The 21,306-nt window shown below is 36.0% G+C and overlaps 1 protein-coding gene across 1 annotated transcript in view; it reads left to right on the plus strand.

The window, feature by feature from the left end:
- POSTN (periostin, osteoblast specific factor) overlaps nucleotides 1–20,765 on the plus strand; it is a gene marked incomplete at its 3' end in the record, with an annotated part of 35,771 nt that extends 15,006 nt beyond the window's left edge. Inside the window, exons 7-23 of the mRNA XM_010083995.1 lie at nucleotides 121–262; nucleotides 1,392–1,604; nucleotides 1,766–1,900; nucleotides 2,768–2,916; nucleotides 3,407–3,543; nucleotides 4,321–4,451; nucleotides 6,800–6,930; nucleotides 7,093–7,195; nucleotides 7,562–7,629; nucleotides 8,206–8,251; nucleotides 10,384–10,431; nucleotides 13,471–13,566; nucleotides 14,172–14,261; nucleotides 15,806–15,883; nucleotides 16,291–16,371; nucleotides 18,564–18,650; nucleotides 20,724–20,765. Coding sequence (XP_010082297.1) covers nucleotides 121–262; nucleotides 1,392–1,604; nucleotides 1,766–1,900; nucleotides 2,768–2,916; nucleotides 3,407–3,543; nucleotides 4,321–4,451; nucleotides 6,800–6,930; nucleotides 7,093–7,195; nucleotides 7,562–7,629; nucleotides 8,206–8,251; nucleotides 10,384–10,431; nucleotides 13,471–13,566; nucleotides 14,172–14,261; nucleotides 15,806–15,883; nucleotides 16,291–16,371; nucleotides 18,564–18,650; nucleotides 20,724–20,765 — 1,777 coding nt within the window. The remainder of the gene's footprint in view (nucleotides 1–120; nucleotides 263–1,391; nucleotides 1,605–1,765; nucleotides 1,901–2,767; nucleotides 2,917–3,406; nucleotides 3,544–4,320; nucleotides 4,452–6,799; nucleotides 6,931–7,092; nucleotides 7,196–7,561; nucleotides 7,630–8,205; nucleotides 8,252–10,383; nucleotides 10,432–13,470; nucleotides 13,567–14,171; nucleotides 14,262–15,805; nucleotides 15,884–16,290; nucleotides 16,372–18,563; nucleotides 18,651–20,723) is intronic.
- Nucleotides 20,766–21,306: the final 541 nt, after the last annotated feature.

Raw genomic sequence — 21,306 nt, forward strand, 5'->3', positions numbered from 1 at the left:
CTACAACACTGATCTCAGTCTAGCATTAAAGTACCCGTGAGCACCAGTCGAAACTAGGCAGATAATGTATTTTAGTAATGTTTTAAATAAGCAGCATTAAAAACCAAATTTATTTTCTAGGCTGCTGCCATCACATCAGATGTCTTGGATGTTCTTGGAAAGCCTGGTCATTACACACTGTTTGCTCCTACTAATGAAGCTTTTGAGAGACTTCCAAGGGGAGTCTTAGAAAGGATCATGGGTGACAAGGTGGCTTCTGAAGGTATATAACTTTTTTTTTTTTTGCAAATGACAAATACAGGTGAGTAGATGAGGAGGTAGAAACTACATTGTCCTAGTAGCTCTGAAATCGAGGACCTGTACTTTCGTACATATAGGAGGAATTATTTCATCTGTGTCTGATTTTTGCAGTTACCCAAGGCTTCAAATTCTCTGAAAACTTAGTTTCCAAAACAGTTTAAAGGAAACTGTGAAAATGTAGGCACACTGATGCTTCTAATAGTTCAGCTGCATAGTCCCAGTAGAGACCCTGCCTCTAGAAATGCAGGGCTATCTGAATGTGAGATTCTCTCACAGCTTTCTTATGAACAGCTTTTTCACACAAAAAGGACATGTTCTTGTAAAAGGCAAGTTCTGCCCCGCAGGTTGAAATAAATTTGTACTATATATCTTGAAAAAGTAAACAGTCAACACACTCATTCTTCTGAGAACTACAGTAAAACTAAATAATAACTGAATCAATCTATGAACAGTAATGTAACGGACCACGAAGAAATGGAAGGCTGCATTTCCATTCTCATATATGAGCTCCACTGCACTAAAAAAGTTCTCTACCATTTCATTATAGCCTGATTAAGTCACTGTGAAGTATCTCAATGGAGAATGGTGAAAAAAGAGAGCTGGGCTAATTTTAGTGTGAGACAATGAAGAAAAATGGAATCTTGCACACTGTAGAGGATAATAACACTGAATCTCACTTACATAGTAAGGGATAACAAAATATAAATCTGGGTCTGACCTTGCACAACCTATAGAGTTTTATACTCAGAGGTCCATTTGGAGCATATAATCTGCAGTCACTGAGTTATATACTCTGTTACATGCAGGTCACAGCATAACTAGTATAGTTTTCATAGTAAAAGGGATGCCAAAGTTTTTTGACCATAGATGTTGTTCAGAGGCCTATATTATAAATGCTCATATAAAAAACTTTCAGTAAAGCATCTACAAGCAAACAAGCAAATATGCTAGACAAGCTAGTAAACTATTAAAAATAGTGTGTACGTAATAATTTATCCCACACCTAAATGTGAATTATATATATATAGTTATATATGTACAAATATGTGTCCAAACACCCATACAGGAACTTCCTGCTCTTTTCTCTACAGCTCTTGTGAAGTTCCATATTTTAAATACTCTCCAGTGCTCTGAAGCCATCACAGGTGGAGCTGTCTATGAAACCTTGGAAGGAAACACAGTTGAAGTTGGTTGTGATGGTGAAAGTCTGACTGTGAATGGAGTGAAGATGGTCAAACGCAAAGACATAGTGACAAGCAATGGCGTTATCCACCTCATTGATGAAGTGTTAATTCCTGATTCTGGTCAGTGATGTGTATGAAAAACTTCTTACTCTGGAAGATGTTTTCTACAATCTTAACTAGATTCCCTCAGATATATTGTTATGGATAAGCATGAAGAATCCAAATCAGGAAAAGGAATAAATTATGTGTTAAAATAACTTTTCTTATTCCTTTATTTGCAGCCAAGCAAGTTATTGAGCTTGGGGGTGCCCAGCAGACTACTTTTACAGACCTGGTGGCACAGCTGGGACTGGCATCTTCTCTAAGACCAGAAGGACAATACACTCTCCTGGCACCTCTGAATGGTGCCTTCTCAGGTTAGTAACCTTAAAAGATTATGCTCGGAAAGTCAAAATAAACGAGGATATATGCTCCCTTGACGGTTTCCCAAATAAGCCCCAGTACTTGATCTAAGTCCCAAGGAAACAGAGCCACAGAGGAACAGAGATACTTCCTCTTCTCAAAAAACATACCATGCAGAAAGACAAAACAAGCCTAAGCACCTGGCTTCACAGCTTGTTTTTAGTGGTATCAGCTGTTAATGGAAATAGCATCCCTAAAGTAAGATACAAAACATGCACAGATAGATTGTGGGAAAGGAAAGATATTAATAGACTGCCAGTTCCCTTAATCTTTGCATTACTTGCATTAGATTCACAGCTCCTTTATTTCCAAAAACATATACAAGAAGGTTGGTATTTTCCAGTACATTAAAGCAGAGAGAAAGTGATACAAATATATTATCAACCAGGTATTTGCATATTTGCAGAAGTGACCACGTGGGCATCCTGCTCTTCCCCCAAGAATTCAAGTGTTAACTCACCACCATAGAAGCAAATTTGTGAAGGTTTTAAGGTGTACATACAGAAAAGTTGTAATAAGGACTTCAGCAGTAATTCAGAAGATGGAGGAGGCCCACATATAAATCATCTGCCATATTATTTATAATAATTAATCAGGCCTATGTCAAAAGTTCATGTCTGAATTTAAGGAACGGCAAATTGCAGAAACTACCTAACAGTTAATTTTCTATGTACACAGATCTACCCCAGACTTAACTCAAGCATTTCAAAGAAAGATTCAGTATTTCCGTGGTCTTTTAATATTGTATCTACAGTTAACCTTATCTGAATGAAAATTCACTATATAAATCACTATATATTAACATCTAAATGGCTTTGTAGATGACACCTTAAGGATGGATCAACGCCTTCTTAAAACGATCTTGCAAAATCACATCATAAAAGTGAAAGTTGGGCTCAATGAACTGTACAATGGACAAGAGCTGGAGACAATTGGAGGAAAGCTGCTTAGAGTCTTTGTGTATCGCACAGTAAGTGAATGGAGCTTTTATGTATCCTAGCTATGAAAATGAGGAGTCATGAAAGAATGAAAGCTGAATGAAAACTCCTACATTTACCATTACAACTAACTAGCAAAAATCTTTAAGCTTTTAAGCTAGGAAAAAATGAAAATCTGATCCTTGTGGATAGGAAGACTTTATGAAAAAGAAGCAGGATTCCAGATTTGGGACTCCATTAATTATAAATTTTTAAAGCTAATTGTTCGAACTAACTAAGAACATTCTCAGGGGAAACAAAAAGAAATCAAGTTTGGAAATATTTACATCATATTAATTTACTCCAGATTTTGCTACTTTTGCTTTCTCAAGCATTACCAGATTTCCTGGCAGGAACACACAATTTGACAATAGGAGATACATATGAACATTAAATTTAGGAGCCTCCTTGAAGTATGCATCCATCTCATTTTGTCAAATGTATCACTGTGTGAACACTTACAGTTGTTTCTCTTTTAATCAGGCTGTATGTGTTGAAAATTCATGCATGGTGAGAGGAAGTAAAGAAGGAAGGAATGGTTTTATTCACATCTTCAGGCAGATCATCAATCCAGCAGAAAAGACTTTGCATGAAATGCTGAGAAATGATAAGCGTTTTAGGTGAGTAGCAGTTTTGACAGCACCAAGATTTTCTTACAGAGGACAACTATGTATATGGCACAGCTGCTCTGAGAAATAGTTGTGGACTATGGGTTGTTGGATTTTGGGAGGCAGGGAAAGGGTTATTACCTCCTTAAAAAAACAAGAGGCAGGGGGAGTGAAGAAAAAAAAGGAAAAGTGTTCAGCTGTATGCTGAAAGGGCTCCCAGACTTTATGCAAGAATCGTTGCTTATGGCACACAAGAGTCAGTAAGACACCAGAATGAGTGAAATAAGAGGACAAAAGAGATTAGATGATACCTCCAGAGCTATAAGTCCTGTGGAGTCTGAAGGTTTAATTAGCAAACAGGTACAATTCCATATGGGTGCGGCATGATTGCATACCCTTCCAGTATTTATTTTGGTCCTCTTCCTGCAAGTATCTCAATACTTCTAGAGAGAGAACCTACCCTTGGTATCCTCCCTTCATCTCTTTGATTTCTGGGGTTTTCAGTCAATGAATTCTGCTCTGATCCAGGCTGACAATATTATTTTTTTTTCTCAAATCTTTTTTTCTTCAGTCTGCTACTCTTAGGATTGTCATTTTTTTTTCTTCTTCTTCTCCCCCCCCCCCCCCCTTTTTTTACCCTACACTGTCTTTGTTCCTGGGAAATAGTGAGAATGTTTGAAGACTGATGTGTATTATCAGGAAAAATGAGGGAACTAAGTGCCTGGACCCAAGTATAGTTACTACATGTCAACAGAATGTATTTGTGTTTTATATGTTTGTTGCAAACAGTGTTTTCCTCAGTCTCGTGAAAGCTGCAGATTTAGATGATGTTCTGTCACGTCCTGGAGAGTGGACTCTGTTTGTTCCAACTAATGATGCCTTTAAAGGCTTGACTGATGACGATAAGGATATATTGATAAGTAAGTAACGTAAGAAAACTAGAAATATAAGCAAAGGCAAAATCAATGGGAAAGGTGCCTAGTGTATTTCTTACACAAAAGATGTCTTATAACACAGTTTACCTTTTGCATAGGTCATACGACTCCCCTAAATTAATTCCTTCTTAGAGGATAGAGAAAATATCTCTTTGGAGAAAAGCATCCAACCTGAATTAAAATTTAAATTTAAATCCATGATATATCATTACAAGGTGTAGTTACCTTAAAATCTGCATTCATTTAAGTAGCTTCAACTTTTCATCATTCAGCCCTGCTGTAGATTTTTCTAAACTGAAAAGTCTCTTCTATGACATTTCTTTTCTAGTTATGACCATTGCATTAAAAGATATGTATTATTTACTTACCTATCTTTCCTTTCCTTTCTCTTCTCTACCTCTATCCGGTGATTTCTGACATCACCTGTGCTCTACAAGTCAAATATTGAATATCTATTGCTAAATGCCCATTTATGTAATTTCTTTCCATCTTACACTTTTAAACTCTGGAATTATATAGAATTTTCACAAGATTTAAACGTAGTTTCTTTAATGTTGTGCTTTATTTCTGTAAGAGAAGAAATGCACAGTGAATGCTTCAAATGTCCTGCAGATTTTCCCACTAGAGGGGTAGCCTGTGGCCACAGCACTATAAATATTTTTCGTTTATTTGAGAGTAATGTGAATCTGGTCTGTGCACAAGTGCAGGAAGAGTGATTGCCTTGAATCCCACATCCGGAAGGTCAGTCACATTTTCCATTCCTGCACTTTTCAGATCAAAGTTCGAAGACATGAAGCAAAATTCAAAAAGTCCATCTTGGAGAAGTGATAAGCAGCAACCCCAGTTCTATGCAGCCTTTAACTCACTAATGAGGCGCTGTGAATTTGAATTATCTCTTCAACCATTTAAAGTTTAGTAGTCTAAATTACCTCCTAGTGTGGTGTGTTTCTGGTGACTAACAGTAAATTAACAGATAGCCTAAATGACTAACATTAAATAGCTATAAAATGACATGAATCTTTTCTCAAGCCTGTGAACTGAAGTAGCTGGGTAAATGCTATTGTTCTGTTTTCATTGGACTATACAGTAATTTTTTTAACTAAGATTGAGTTTGTCAGGTCTATTATTTTTGTCTTCAGTTCTCAACTTGACATTGGCCCATGTCATGTTGGATTATTCTACAGTTAAGAATACAATTATATTTGCCATTTTTCTTTTCAAATGGCTTTATATGCTATCTTTTCCTATCATTGTGACTCAGTTTCTACTTAATTTCCTTGGCAGATGAGATTTTAATTTACCCTCCCCCATCGTGGTTCTTTTTTTCAGCAGAATGTCCATTTTTTTGTGTCAGATTATTTTCTGGAATTCTCTTTTGGCTTTCTTTAAAGAAGTTATGTTGCTTTCTCCATAAAAAATTAAGCCTTAAAATATGTAATTTTAAAATGAATATAAGGAAATAATTTGTATAGCTGTAAGAAAGACATAAAACAAAGATTATTTTAACCAGTAACCATTGTGGCATAGAAAAAATGTAACCTGATAGTTTGTGAAAACAGTTTTTGAATGGCCATGTTTAGGCCTTATATATAACTTGACACTATCTATGAATGGTCCAGTTACAAAATCTCAGTGCTAATTTTAGTAGGAGGAAAGGGAGCATTTAATTGCATTTCAGCAGTAAAGTGAATTGCAGTAATATCAGTGATCAAAGAAAAAAACAGAAAAAGGAAAATGTTCATGGAAAGAGACACCAGGAAACAATTATATCCAGATAGTATTTCCATTACAGTTTCATCAAGGCTGAAACTCATAGTAAGTCAATATCAGCGTGTAATGCTAATATGAAGCTTGTGACAAAATGGTCAATATTGCATGTAATGGAAAGTAGATGTGTTTTTAAAATGCTCTGCTTGGTATGCTGTTTTCTGGGGAGGATGTGTGTATTCCTGCAGTCCACCCTATTACTCTGAGCCTCCACAGACCCAGAGCACCAGAGAGCCCTGTCAGGACACTAACTTGGACTCAGAATCCCTTTGCTTTTTAAGACTGTCTTGAAAATTGTGGCTTTTTTTCTTTTCTTCCCAAATAGGAAGGTCAAACTTTGAAATATGGGAATCATCCCTAAAGCAGTGTTTTTTCCCCTTTTCCAACTTCTCCAAGCTGTTTTTTCCCCTTTATCATCACTTTAACAGATTCAAATTGTATGTCTTCATGGTAGTTTCTCTTGCACTGTACTTAATTCAGGCTCAAGCCTGTGTGAATCCTTAGAATTTCCAGCAAGAACTATCCGTTACCATTTTATTTTTACTCCTACTTTTCTTTTTAAATAGGAGACAAAAATGCCCTCAGGAATATCCTTCTTTACCACTTGACACAAGGAGTTTTCATTGGGAGTGGCTTTGAGCCTGGTGTGACAAATATTCTTAAAACAATCCAAGGAGGGAAACTCTACTTGAAAACAGTTAAGTGTTGAAAAAGAAATCTCCCTGACACAGCCTTGTAACAGGAATTTGGCATTCCATGCCTATCCACACTACAGAATGGAATGTGTTTGTCTGAACGGGGTTTGGGGTTGTTTTTTAATGTCTCTGGTAACTTGTGTTCTCTTTTTGTCCTTTACCAGGTAAATGATACTCTTCTGGTTAATGAACTGAAATCAAGAGAATCTGATCTCATGGCCACAAATGGTGTCATTCATGTTATTGATAAACTCCTCTATCCAGCAGGTGAGAGTTCATGGAATTTGTACACACTGTTCTGAATCTGTTTACGTGTTATGTAGATTCAATAACTTTAAAAAGTTAATACCTTTAAAGGGACAATTTCTATGTGGAATATGAAAATTAACCTCACTACTTATTTTGTGGAAGAACCTTGCTTGAAATCATGCCAACTCTGAAAGTCCATGAAAGTCAAGTATATGGAAGACAAGATGCCATAGGCTACGTTTTCCACTAATATGAAAGAATGTGTATGTACAAGCACATGCTTGTGTGAGTGTTTGAGAGTGATTACATCTCCTAATCACTGTCAATGAAAGTAAAATGAACACAGAGGTATGTTTCCTCTTACATGTCTGTTTCTTTTGTCAGATTTGCCTGTTGGAAATGATCAGTTGCTCACAATCCTGAAGAAGTTGATTAAGTACATTCAAATTAAGGTACTCTTTAAATAATGATCCCTTGACGTTTTTGGCAGGATCCGTGAAACCATGTGCATTACAATTCATAAGTGATTCTCTGTTCCCTTGTTTCTTCAGCAAACACATTCAATAGCTCCCAGTTACCCAAAATATAATCAGGAATGATACGCTGCACTCAATAATTAGAATTTATGTTTTTCAACACCAAATAATTGTAGAATATTTGCATTTGATAACTCCAATGTGAACTGGACCAAATCTCCTCTTTGCTTTGGACACACTTTATCGCTCAAGCAAAATAAATCACTTCTAAATCCTTAAGGCAATCCCTCTTTGAAAGAAGTGGTCAAATTTCTATGTCGTTAAACCCACCAGCCTCAATAGCCTGTGTAGAAAAATAGGTATCCTTAATCTATCTCAACTATCCTCTTGAGATTACATTCTCCCTCAACAATGAATGAGACGATCCAGGCAAATAACATAGCCTAAAATTTAGATCAATGAAGCAGCAAATCCTGCCCACACTCATTAGGAAGCTAGAAGGCATGAGCTTTTTCTTTTAAATTTTAAAATTACTTTTTTTTGTATTTATAGTTTGTTCGTGACAGTACCTTCAAAGAGATCCCGCTGACGTTTTACAGTAAGTTCATTTTCAATACTTCCAGATGGATTTGAGATTGCTTTTTAAAAGTCACCAATTCCTGTCTTGAACTGTAGATCTCTTTTTTCAATCCAAATGAAAGCAATTTCTGGGAAAGTAAGATCTGCCAATGAAGCACAGGAAGAGAAAGACTCAGAGTAGAGTGTTTCTGGCTGTTGTGCTACTGTATGTATTTCTTTCCCTTTCCAGATGTGTGACAGGAAAGTAACCCTGAAGTAAACTGTTCAGACTCTTTGGGATAAGCAAGATACATATGGAAAAGATTGGTTTTCAGTTTTTAGCCAAGGTTCAGTGCTTGGTGCATAGCAGAGTTGTACTGCTTCTCTCTCCAAGACACAGTGTTATACTATACTGACTCTCCAAGATGTAGCATTGACCAAACTCTGTACTGAGATGCTCTGTTTTCCATAAATGCTTCCAGAGGGAGAGAGTGTACCTGCCTCACATGCGTGCAACTATGAGGCTTGTGTGTTCCAACCATTTTCTCTTTAGGGAGTAAATGTAAAAAAGGAATCTTTTTGCTCTCTTGCAGCCTTTCTCAGGGTTTGCATTTAGCTTCTGCATATAAAGTAGGATCTGTTGAAGCAAACTGTTAGAAGACAAAGATCAGCTTTGGCTTGTGAGGGAACATAAATTTAGGCAGATTATTAAATATCTATAGGATCCTACCCACATTTCTCTGTAGAAATGGAGACCATCACATTAGACTTTTGAAAATTGAGAATGGACATATTGAATTTAAAAGACTCTTGGGGAAAAAAAAAAAAAAAATCTGTCTTGATGGCAAGTTGAATATGAGTCAACAGTGTGCCCTGTCAGCCAAAAGGGCCAACCGTGTCCTGGGTTTTATCAAGCACATCAGCCAGCTGGTAGAGGCGGGTGACTGTCCCACTCTATACCACAGTGGTGTGACCTCACCTTGAGTCCTGTGTGCAGTTTTGGCATCTCAATATAAAAAGGATATCAAACTATTATGAAGTGCAGAGGAGTGCTACAAAGATGGGGAAAGATCTCAAGGGCAAGAATTACGAGGAGTGGCTGAGATCACTTGGTTTGTTCAGCTCAGAAAAGAGGAGGCTGAGGGCTGACCTCACTGCAGTGTGCAACTTCCTCAAGGGGAACAGCAGAGGGGGAGGTGCTGCTCTCCTCTCTCTGGTGACCAGCAATACAACATGAGGAAATGGAATGAAGCTATGTCAGGGGAAGTTCAGACTGGACATTAGGAAAAGGTTCTTCACTGAGAGGGTGGTCGGTCACTGGAACAGGCTCCCCAGGGAAGTGGTCACAGCATCAAGCCTGTCAGAGTTCAAGGAGCATCTGAAAAAAGGATATCAATCATATAGTCTAGTTTTAGGTAGTTCTGTGAGGAGCAGGGAGTTGGACTTGATGGTCCTTATGGGTCCCTTCCAACTCAAAATATTCTGTGATTCTGTGATTTTTATCTCCTATGGCCAGTGAGAGCAGCATGAGAAGAAATGCTTGTAAACTGAAGCAAGGCAGGTCAATGTCAGATGTCAAGAAGGTTGTAATGTTGATTTAGTTGGATGCAGGAACAGGAAGGCTGTGAACTCTACCAGTGAAGGCTTCTCTATTAGTGAATGGATGCGAGTCAAATAATGAACTATCAGAGACGTTCAATGAGTACTTTAGTCTCTGTTGTAGAAGGACAGTTTGATCTCCCAAGAACACCCCAGTGTTGCTCTCCATGACGTTCTATTAAGTGTAAGAATAGTTCTGAATGTCCCCTAATGAAGAGGGCGAGATTTGAATTAAAGATATGTCAAGGAATTGTGCTAATCTTTACGCAGGGAATTATATGAGCCATTATTCTTATGTACCTTACATTATCATGGGTTTCATGACCAGGGGGTTCCATAGGGCACAAAGGCAAAAAGCAGGCCAGAGGCTCTGTCTGTGGGTAACTTGTATACACCAACATTTAGCAACTAGAACCAAGATCCATACTCTAGATCCCTTTGAGTTACTTTTCCATCCATTAATGTCTGTGTTTTTATCTACATCTTTATGACCAGACCAAATCTAACTGATCATTACCATAAAAAACCTGTAAGAATGGAATGTACTTTATATTCCATTTTCTGTACTTTCAGAAATTAACATAATTGAAAGCAACGTCAAGCCCATCATCAGAAAGGAAGGTAAACGAGGCCCTTAGTGTATATATATTTCTGTATATGTTGGTATACATACACAGAATATATATTGTATATATTTAACAGGAGGTATTTTGTACATAACAACTCCACAATGTTTAGCACTTTGCTGGAAAAGCAAAGATACAAATATTGCAGTTAGAACTGGCTGAAATATTCTGTATAAAAAGATTTCCCATAGTTGTTCTCCCCAAATCGACTTTCTTCTTTTTCTGCAAGCATTTAAAAAATGTTTTTACATAATCTTCTTTCAAACCATTTATTTTAAATGCCCTGGATATTAATTTACTTTCAATAAAAACATTTCCTGTTTTTTTAAAGTTAAAGCAGTTATTTTACAAAATGAAATAAATTGTTTCTTTTACTTTGAAGAAAAATAAATCAGTTCATTTTTTTTCAATCTGTTTTCAATCAGTTCTAAATACCAATATTTGTCAGATGCCTGGAGTGGACAATTTAACCCAAACATTCTGTTTCAATTTCTTTAGGCAAAAGCATGATTTAAAGGTTAATAGTAGGACTGAAGAGAAACAAAAGTGGGGCTGGGACTGTCAAACTCAGTTGTGGTTCATAACTTAAGAAAAACACCTATTGGTACCACTAGACCAGGTACAATGCTAATAAGCTCCAGTTTCCCATTTAAATAAAAATACTCAAGGGGAATCTTGTTGAGCTCAGCTGAGGAGAAAGGCAGTTAGAAATGTCTTGCAAAAATTTTATCCAGACTGTTTAATCGTTGTTTCTGGGAGGACTTCCTCCCAGCAGAAGTGGCATGAGCTTTCCTTTTCAGCAGCTTGTCTGTGCTTCATCCCACCTACATTAAACAAGTTCTAGCATATATACTGATTTTTATTGCTTAGTCTCCATCATTAAATCAGATCCACAGAGCAATATAAATGAGCAGATGATTCCATATGGTAATTAATCCAAGATATTTTAGAAATCTTCCTATGATGATGGTGAATCATGCTCTGAAGGTACCTGTTCTTCGATGTTCTATGGCAAATGTACAACTACGTGCAATTCACCAGAGAGAGAGAAAAAAAATTTATAAGTTAGTGAGCATTCAGGAGTTACTTCTTTCCATTGCCAGTACAGTGTTTCTGCTCTGGGACACACTCCAGGGAATGATCTCTGGCCAATACAGACTTTCTGCTGATGATTCAGAAATAGACCAAATAAAGCCAATTCTGGCCCTTCTGAGCTTGCTAGTAGTAACAGCACTCCACCACCCTCAAATTGAGAGGATGATGTCTGCCCTTTTCTGTCTCAATTTTTTCTACTTGAGTTGTGCTTCCATTGTCTATACATAGGCAAGTTAAAGGGATCTGAAGAGTTAAATCTGATTGAAACCTAAATCTTAATGGATTAAATGTTCAAAGGACTGATCCTAGACTAGGCAGTATAGCAAACTATGGCTTTACCTTTTGTTTTGCATACATCTGCTGTATCGATCGCATAGAAAGGTACAGGAAATTAGAAATCTAAAAAAAAATGATAAGCATTCATAAATATACCTTTGACACGTTTCATTAATATTCATCATGTGTATCAACAGATTCTCAACATGCAAAAATGCCCTTACATTTAAAACAGAAGCAAGTGAATGAATCTTGGAAGATTTCTTCTTTAAAACATTTCGGAATGTTTTTCAGCCAGATGTTTTAGAACATAAAAGAAAAATCAATGTGTTGTTCGGCTATTTAAAACAGGGTAGATGAACAGAGCTATAATAACTGAGCATCATTATGATCCTATCATACAATCTCATCTGCAGCAAATAAATTAATTATTTAGCTCTAAAGTCATCATCAGTATACAGTCATCTTCTTCTGCAAAAATGTATGCTTGAATTTGTTACTATTGAAGGACACTCAGCCTGAATTGCACTGTTTTCAACAATTAATACCAGGCACACATATTAAAAAGCTATTGTCAAATCCTGATCATTAATTTAAAAATCAAAATCTGTGTAGTATTGACTTCTACATAAATTCGTATAAAGAAGGATTTTTAATGGATTTTTAAGGAAAGTGAGACAGATGGACTGTTATAGTCTAACTCTGATTAGGGAATAAGGGAAGTGTGTGTTAAAGCAACTTCTTAAGCAGAATATGTTGCTGTAACACTTGTTACAGAAGAACCATGTATTCCTGTTAATTGAGTGCATCAATGGTATGTTCCTAATTTTATGTTTGGATCAGCATTGTCTGTAGGGATTGCACAAATTAAGAGGTTTGGTCATTGAAATCAAGATGACCTCTGCCATGCAACTCAAAGAATGATAGCTGTTAATGCTGGCAAATATCCGTAAAGCTGTTCCAGTTGTTCTCTGAAGTTTATTCATGTTTTTTTCTTTAAGCTGACCAAGTCTTGGTAGCTTAAAAAAAAAAAAAAAAAAAGAAAAAAAGACAAATAACATCCCCCCAACTAACAAATAAAAAACCTCCAAAACAAAAAAAAATTAAAAACCCCAAAGCAACAAATAAAAAACCGCAAAACAACATAAAGGAATTCTGATTAAAAGACCTAGTTTCCTTCTGGATATCTGTACAATTAGTGGGAAATAGCATGACAAACATTTCTCTCTCTAGTTCTTTTCTAAGCTTTCACACAATGGTTTGCATGCTGATCACTTGTGGAGCAATAGCTATAAGATTCCAGCAATGCCTCAGAATAGGCTTCTTACCAACACATATAGAGGAAGACTTCCTTTCAGCTACTGAGGATCTGGTTTTTGCCTGAGACTTGTCAACAGATGTTAAAAATATCAGATAGCCAAAAATAAAAAAAAAATGTAAATGGTAAGTGTACAATAGGATCTAAATTTAAGATAGCATGGGAGGAAGTGCAAGATCATACTGCATTGCTGCAAATCGCTTCTCAGACTTAAAAAAACCTCCATTACAGTAATCTGTTTTGTTTAGGGTAGGGTAGATAATGCTAGCTTCATCTCAGCTCCGTGGAATACTATATATATTTTTATGAATATTTGTAACGTGTTGTTTTTTTCCTATGTCACAGACCCATCTATCACACAGCTCACTAAATTAATTGAAGGGGAACCTGAGTTCAAAATAGTCAGGGAAGGGGAGACAATAACTAAAGTGATTCATGGAGGTTGGTATGCTTTCAGCAACTCAATTTGTATTAGCTAAAATTTGAAACATCCACTATTCTCAGTCAATTTCTCCTTTATGTAGGTGATTCATGTGGTATGTTAGACTTCTGTTTTTAACAAGACATTCTGGAAGTCTTGTAATTTTGTTGCATCATTTCATTCTCTCTTCTCACGCATTTCAAAAAATTGGGGTTTTTGCCTAGCTATAGTCAAGACAGTGATAGAAATGCTCTGCATGCTGACGTAACATCTGTCTCTGTTAAGAATTATCTGCTGGTTTTTGTCCTTCAACCAAAAGTGTACTACGTGATTCTGTGACAGAAGGCAACTTTAACAGATAGATAAATCAGAGGTAAATTTTGCCATGTGCTTTTCTGGGGCCTTGAGAAGTTCACATCTAGGGTCCCTTAAATGAAAAACAGCGTGAGGCCATCCTAAATTTGGAGGAAACTTAGTTCCTGGTCTCCTCTGAACATTTTTATTTTTTTGTAAAATATGCTATGGTATTTCCTTGTGTACTTAAGCAAGTTTCAGCATCTCAAAAACAGTACTTGTAACACTGTTCATCCTTTGATTAATGTCTTCAATTTAAAAATCTTCGTAGAACCAATTATTAAAACATACACCAAAATCATTGATGGGCGACCTGTGGAAGTGACAGAGAAAAAAGTAACAGAAGAAAGAATTTATCAAGGTAAACCATACTTAGCAAAAGTTCATCATTACGTGCAAAAGTAACACATCTTAAATTCTGTCCTAGTGCCTAAACTGCATTTCCTGGAGAGATTAATTTTCCCTAATGCTTCCTTCTGCTTATGTATGGCTCCAATACTGTCTGTGTGTGCTACACACGCTTATACAGAAATGGCAACAATATTTTAACAGCATGCAAAACAATGAAAGCTTGTCCTTTTTTAAATGTATTTGCAAAGTGTTGCTTTTGCAAGCTTCTTGCTAACATTCAGGATGAGACTGCTTTTATTGCATTTTTTATTGCATTTTTTTAGTCTGACTTGCTTTAGAAAGAAGACTTTTTTTGGGGGGGGAGGCTGAAATTTTTGGGCTGTTTATCTGTAGGTGGGTTTCATTAGACCAAAAGCAGACCTTCAGTGTGTAGATACCTACTTTTACATGTAATCCCAGGCTCCCTTGACAATCATTTCAGAAAAAGAACTTCTCTGTTTCTTTGCAAGGAGGGGCCTTGATCGATCTTGATCAAGCAACCTGGTCTAGTGGAGGGTGTCCCTGCCCATGTCAGAAGGGTTGGAACTAGATGATCTTTAGGGTCCCTTCCAACCCAAACCATTCTATGATTCCATGATCTGACGTCCACAAGTTAGACATTTGTATTCAGTTAATGTAAGATAAAATTAATGTGCATCTGTGTCCATTGATCTTCTCCCACAGTAACCTTCAAACTCTTTGGCCAATGTCAATTGTATTTGACTTGTAACAGCGGGATTTCTTTAAGAATTCTAGAAACTTCACAGAAATTGAAAAGTGGAGTGAAGTGTATTTAAGCAGGCATAAAGTCTTTAACACATTTTGATTCCCTTGGCTAAATAGCAGTTTGAATGCTGCCATAAAAATTCTGTCTGCCAGAGCAATTGTAAGAGAAAGGCAGTGTTATAAGAACATATTGACTTAGCAGCAAGTCTAAATATTCCATTTACTTAGAAAAACTTAAAATTCAATTTAAGAAACCATTCAAGCAAGAGAGAAATAAAGAACCAGACTTAAGTTATTCTCAAGCAATTATTCACTACAATGGAAATAACTGAATGAAAGATGTTAGTGGTTTCTGAATGAACCTGTGACTATTTTTCAATACAAAATTTATGGGGGAGAAAATAAAGTACCATCTTCTCATTTTTCAAATTCAACTTTCACTAATATCCCACATAAAATGGCTAATATAATGTAAAATTACAGCGTTTCAGACCTGATATTTCCTTCTTTTCCCTCTGTAGTAGAAACTGATAAAGAATCTCAAATTTTAAGCTCTCAGATGATTAATAGCAGTAATAAAAGCAACAAAGTCTATTTATAACGGTGGATCCAGACTCTTTTTACACTTGGGAAATAGCCAATCTATGACCTAATACAACAAAGTGGTTAAAACTGTTTCTTACTTTAAGGACCATGGAACCTTCTTAAGTGTTAAGTAGAAAAAATAACTTAAAAAGCAATCCTGTTATATCTGAATAAAGTTACTGTCTCACACAACTCTTTTTTCAGGTCCTGAAATAAAATATACCAGAATTACTGCAGGTGGTTCAGATAATGAAGAAAAGTTAAAAAAATTGCTTGAAGAAGGTTAGTATCTTTGTTTTCTTTCCTTCCATTAAAAAAAAAAAAAATACTTAAGTAATTACTGAATAGATACTCCAAGTTTTCAGTGAAGGTGCTCATACTGCAAAATCATATCCAGGGATTAAACCTCAGAACCTGAGAAATGTCCAAATCTAATGTTCTGTTTTGAGTCTCTGATCTTCATGTTTCAGTCAGCTCCAGAGTGGAGGCTGCCTGGGTCTAATATATAGTATGCTATGTTTGTCATGAAATATGGTGTTTTCAGTGTTTATGTGGAATTTAATATCACAACAGATTGATTTTGTAATTCAGCAAAGTGCTATGACAGGATTAATTCAGTAGCATGCTGTTACAGTATTGTCAAATGTTTTCTATAAATCAATTTTTTGCCATAACCTGTATCCTATCAGAGGTTACCAAGGTGACCAAATTTATTGAAGGTGATGGTCATTTACCTGAAGATGAAGAAATCAAAAGACTTCTGCAGGGAGGTAATTCAGTGTATTATAACTAACCTTTTTGCAACAGGTTATGATAACTGAAACCCCTCTCAGATATGTTGATATCAACATTTTAAAGACTGACCTAGTGAAGTCTCATTTCAATGGAAGAAAAAGTAGAATGCCGTATATGAAGTGCCAGATGTCTGTGAAATGGAAATAAGCACCAAAGATTGATTGATCAATTTTTTAATATTGATCATGGAAAAAAATTATTTCAGTCTTTAAAAAGTTATCTAATTAAAACCCAGGGGAGCAATGAAGATTTATTCCACTAGCTGTGAACTCTCTTTTTAAGCAAATTTAAATCTGTGAAAAACACTTATGAAGTGGAAAGTATTACAATAGGCCAAATTCATCTTACTTATTAGTTCTTCAGAAATGAATATTCATTGCCCTCAAGTTTATAATTAAAGGCATGTTTAACATCCTTCTTTCAGTGCTTACAGGTGATGGGTATCAAAGCATTAACTTTAATTCTCTTCAAACATAGCATTCCAAGGAATGGTTTTCTTTCTCTCTTGCTCTCTTAATTCTAACAGTTTTGGCAATATGTAACCAGTAGCTGTAGAAAACTAGTGAAAGAACTTGTGCTTATGAAATTAATCTTTACCTATGAATTTGGAATGTTCTCTGCTTAATGTAGATTAGAAAAACTATAATAGCAAGGGGGAATAAAAAAAGAGAATTCAAGTTTTTTATTTTTAGTAAATATTAGTGTAAACCTGAGTCAGAAGCTCAAAAATATGCATGGATGTTTCTCTTGGCATAAATTAACTGAATCTTCTTCATTTTATGTTCACGTTTTAGTAAGTTGCTTCACTGGTATTCAAGTTTGTAGTTCACAGCCAGTGGTGTGTTCACTGAACTAAATCTTGTAGTCCTTCAAGAGCACTATTCTGTGGATGTGACTTAAACTTCAGTTAAGTGAAAAATTTAGTGATGACTGAAGAAGCTTTCCACCAAACAAAATCATGCTAGTTGATAATACAGCTAGTCTTAGAGAAAAGCCAAGATACGGCTATGAATACTTTTGGCTGTACTTCTTTCTTTTTTTTTCTTTTTTTTTAAACATCTAAACTTTAGTTTTACAGATCTGAGCCAGGATCTGTCTATAATCATTGGCGAGAAATAGGAACTTCCAGAGGGTTTTTCATCTTATCCTAAGTGTCCCAACTATGTGGAAAGAGTTGCTCTCTGAAGATGTTTATTTCAGTGTTAAATATTTAACAGGAAAGTTGAAAATGAAACAAATTACAGAAAAAAAATAAAAATCCCTCCATATACTGGACTATGTTCTCTTGGTGTCATCCAGGCAGTAAAGAGAGGATCAAACTTTATCTATAGAAAAGTTCAATATTCTGGTGACAGGTCTGATGCCAGAATCTAACAGTTACAATTGTAATTGTAATCATTTTGAGTTACAGAGGCATACCATTAAATAGACATAATCTGTAGAGATACATCTTGCAGTGATCCTATACATGTATGGAAATGAGAAACAGTTTCTCTGTAGCAAATTTAGAAAATACAACATTGTCTCTTGAATTCTCACTATTTTTCCTTGCTATTATATGTTATTTTGCATAAGCATTCTGCTTTACAGAATGGACCAAACAGGCAGATTTATCTCCTGTTTTAATTTGATTTTTCTCTGTCTTTTCCATTATTTATCCAGTCAGCTACCCTTGGCTGCCATGATAATAACTTACCATGAGTTTAGCCAGTGAAAGCAGATACACACGCTGCTTTATGGCTGTAGGTGATAATGATTTATGGCCCTCTTGTCTACATCAAATTACTTCTGTTTTGCTGAAAATTTCCTAAGCATTTAAATCAGAGTCCAGTCACATAGGAATGTATTGCCACTGTCTGAAGTAAAAGAATGATTTTGTATGGGCTGTAATTCTATTCATACAGTAATCAGCACTGCTTATTACAGTTGGCAGTGTTTGCTGAAACAAAATGTCAAGCCAAGATTTCAATAAATAACTCTCAGCCCTAGAGAAGGAATCACCTGTGGCAGGGCCAAGGAAATCAGCAGGACCTCACAGCGTGAATAACATAGTGGCCTGCATACAGCTACACCCCCAAAATGACATTGTTTCCACTGCAGGCTCCTTGCATATGGAAAAAAAATGCTATGCCAGATTTAACTCATTTGTTTTTGATGCTCATCATAGCTGGAACTGAGTATACCAAGGTTACTAAAGTAATTGAGGGAGAGCCACAGATTATCGAGAGAGAAATCAAGAAAGTCCATCTGGAAGGTTAGTTTGTCTAAAATTCCACTATCACTAAGACCTGTTTTGTCTGAAGTGATCATTCCAGGTGGGGTTTTACTAGTATCTCTTCACAAAAATTACTTAGGTCTGAAGCCAGTATTTTAGCAAGAAGTTTTACAGCTGTTTTGGAAAATTGCTGTTTCACTGATGTTGCAGAGAAAAATGTTGAGGCTTATCTTGTGCCTAAAAGTAACTAAAGATTTGGCAAGCATAGTAGACAAGAAGAAATGTTTAACCACAAAGCTTAGGTAAAACATTTGAAGGAACATGCACCATAAGAATTTCCTTTTCTCTAAGCAGCACATCCAGAAGAAGACCACGTGAGTTGTTTTTAACTTGAGTTATTTCTTGTCAGTGTTAATTGGTTGATTGGTTGATGTGAGGGGTTCTCAGCTTGGTGAAGGGAGGGTAGGGTGGAGGGAATATAACCTCTGGGGTTGAGTAAATATCTCACAGGGTCTTGGAATTTCTCTACTCTTACCCTGTTGTTAAATGAGAGAAGCTCTTGGGTTTGAAAAAGATGAATGGTGTCAAGGTCCAGAATGAATCTCTTAAAGGAGCCAAATACAATTCAGACTGGTTTTATAAAAGGAATTTGTTTTTCAATTTTAACAATAATTTATAATGATCTTCATTCAAAGTTAAGAAGTAGCTTGTTTAGGGTTTCTTTTGTATTTTTGTGTATGTCCTTTTCCAATTCTAATACTAATAATACAGAATAAATTCATCTAGCAGCCTTTGAACTAAATTCATAGGAAAACACATTATGGCTTTTGGAGAATGAAGTTGAATAAATATGTTTCTACTTTTTACATTTTGAAGTCTGTGATAAATATTGAAGGTATACCATAGTGTTTGTATAACTTTAATGTTGAATAGTACACATACAAGTCAACTGTTGCCTGAAAATGACAGACAGGTGTGATCTTTGGACGGTGAGGTTTACCTGAAAACATAATTGTATGGACAACATATAAGTATGGAAAGCATACTTCAGATGGACCGTGTTCTGTCCTTGTCAGGGCAGTACAGAGCCTGAAATTTTCTGTTAAGTTGGTGCAGATATCCAGTGTTTAGCCTCAGATGTAATGAGGTGAAGCCTGTATCTCAGGGCTGTGCATTTGTATGCCCTGTACCTCAGGATGAAAAGACACCTGACTGCAGCTAATTAAGCAAATATGAAGTGCTTCACAGTTGTAAGGAAGGAAAAATGCTGCAGTGACATTTCGTGACATTAAGAGGAGAATTATCTCTCATGCTTGTGAAATGGTTTTTTCCTCCCAGTGAGAAGATATGTGGTTTAAAAAAGTCTTAAGAGTTTTATGAGAAAGAGGAAAAAGTGTCCATAGTTTCACTGAGTCAGTATTTTGGAAGACAGAAGTATCTGCTAATGAGGGTGGTACCTATTCAATAGCCCTTTGCTCTACTCTACTCTTTAAAACTGAAGTCTGTGGGAAAATTAACTGAACTCTAAATGTGGAATCATATTGTGAACTCACAATGCAGTTACACATCAAGCCCCAAACACAGCTGGAAATGTGTCCAAGATCTTGTGATGGTTGAGTTTCAAGCATATTGCTTATAAATAATTCCGGAAGTAACATCTGTACAGCAGACCTGGATGTTGTCTGCCAAAAGGTCAGACTGAGTCCTGGGATGTACATTAACCTGAGCTTGTATGTTGCCAACAGTGTCAGATGGTGTTTCCTGAATGAAGTGCGTGGGCAAAATGTCCTGGAATCTGCCTATACCATGTAACCGTCTGTAGGAGATCAGTGTGAATAATGGATTAATTCATACTGTTAAAATATAAAAATACTTTTGAAATGTTGGTAAGATTTGACGGATGACTGCATGTGATAGTAGTGAGTGAATTGTATCATAAGCATTCATGTTTCAGGTGATCAAGTCAACATGCTAATGGGACAAAATTCTTATTTACCGAGAACCTTAAAGGACAAACTTTGCAAGTCAGCAATGTGTTGCCAACTTTTCTAATGAATTTTAAGTCAAAGGCTCTTACAAATAACTTCTGACTGTAACATTTCTGTTTTCTAGAAGCACCTGTACGGAAAGTACAGCCAACCAGGAGGACACAAGGTAAAAGCAAAACATATATTTAAACATTTTAACATGCATCAAATATTATTCTCAGTTATGTTAAAAGTCAGGAGGGAAAAAAATATACCCTCAAGAAAACAGAGTTCAAAAGGAAAGAGTTTTTTGGGTTTTTTTAAATTAACAAAGCTTGGTATTGATCATTTCTGGGTTTCCAGAGTTTTTTCTTGTGTATATTTCTATCTGAAAACAACTTAGATTATATGCTTTGGTGAAACAGTGTTTCAGATGAGAATAAAGCTGTCAAAGTGACATCTGACTCTGGAGTTTAAAACTGTGAAAATGGCACTGTGGGATTCCCCAACATGGGATTTGTAACTCACTGATTCTACATTATTTTGATCAATTAAGAAGTTGAGAGATCATTGTAATTTCCTAGCTGCCAGCACAAGAGTGAAGGATTCAGCTTCAAGCTTCATCTTTCCTCTTCACATCTGTTTCACAAGTAAATATGGTATACAGTGTAACTATATTAATTCTAAATAATAATTATATATAATATATATAATATTAAAAACATATA

This window comes from Pterocles gutturalis, unplaced genomic scaffold (genome assembly GCF_000699245.1).
Source record: "Pterocles gutturalis isolate BGI_N339 unplaced genomic scaffold, ASM69924v1 scaffold21205, whole genome shotgun sequence".
Lineage (NCBI taxonomy): Eukaryota > Metazoa > Chordata > Aves > Pterocliformes > Pteroclidae > Pterocles > Pterocles gutturalis.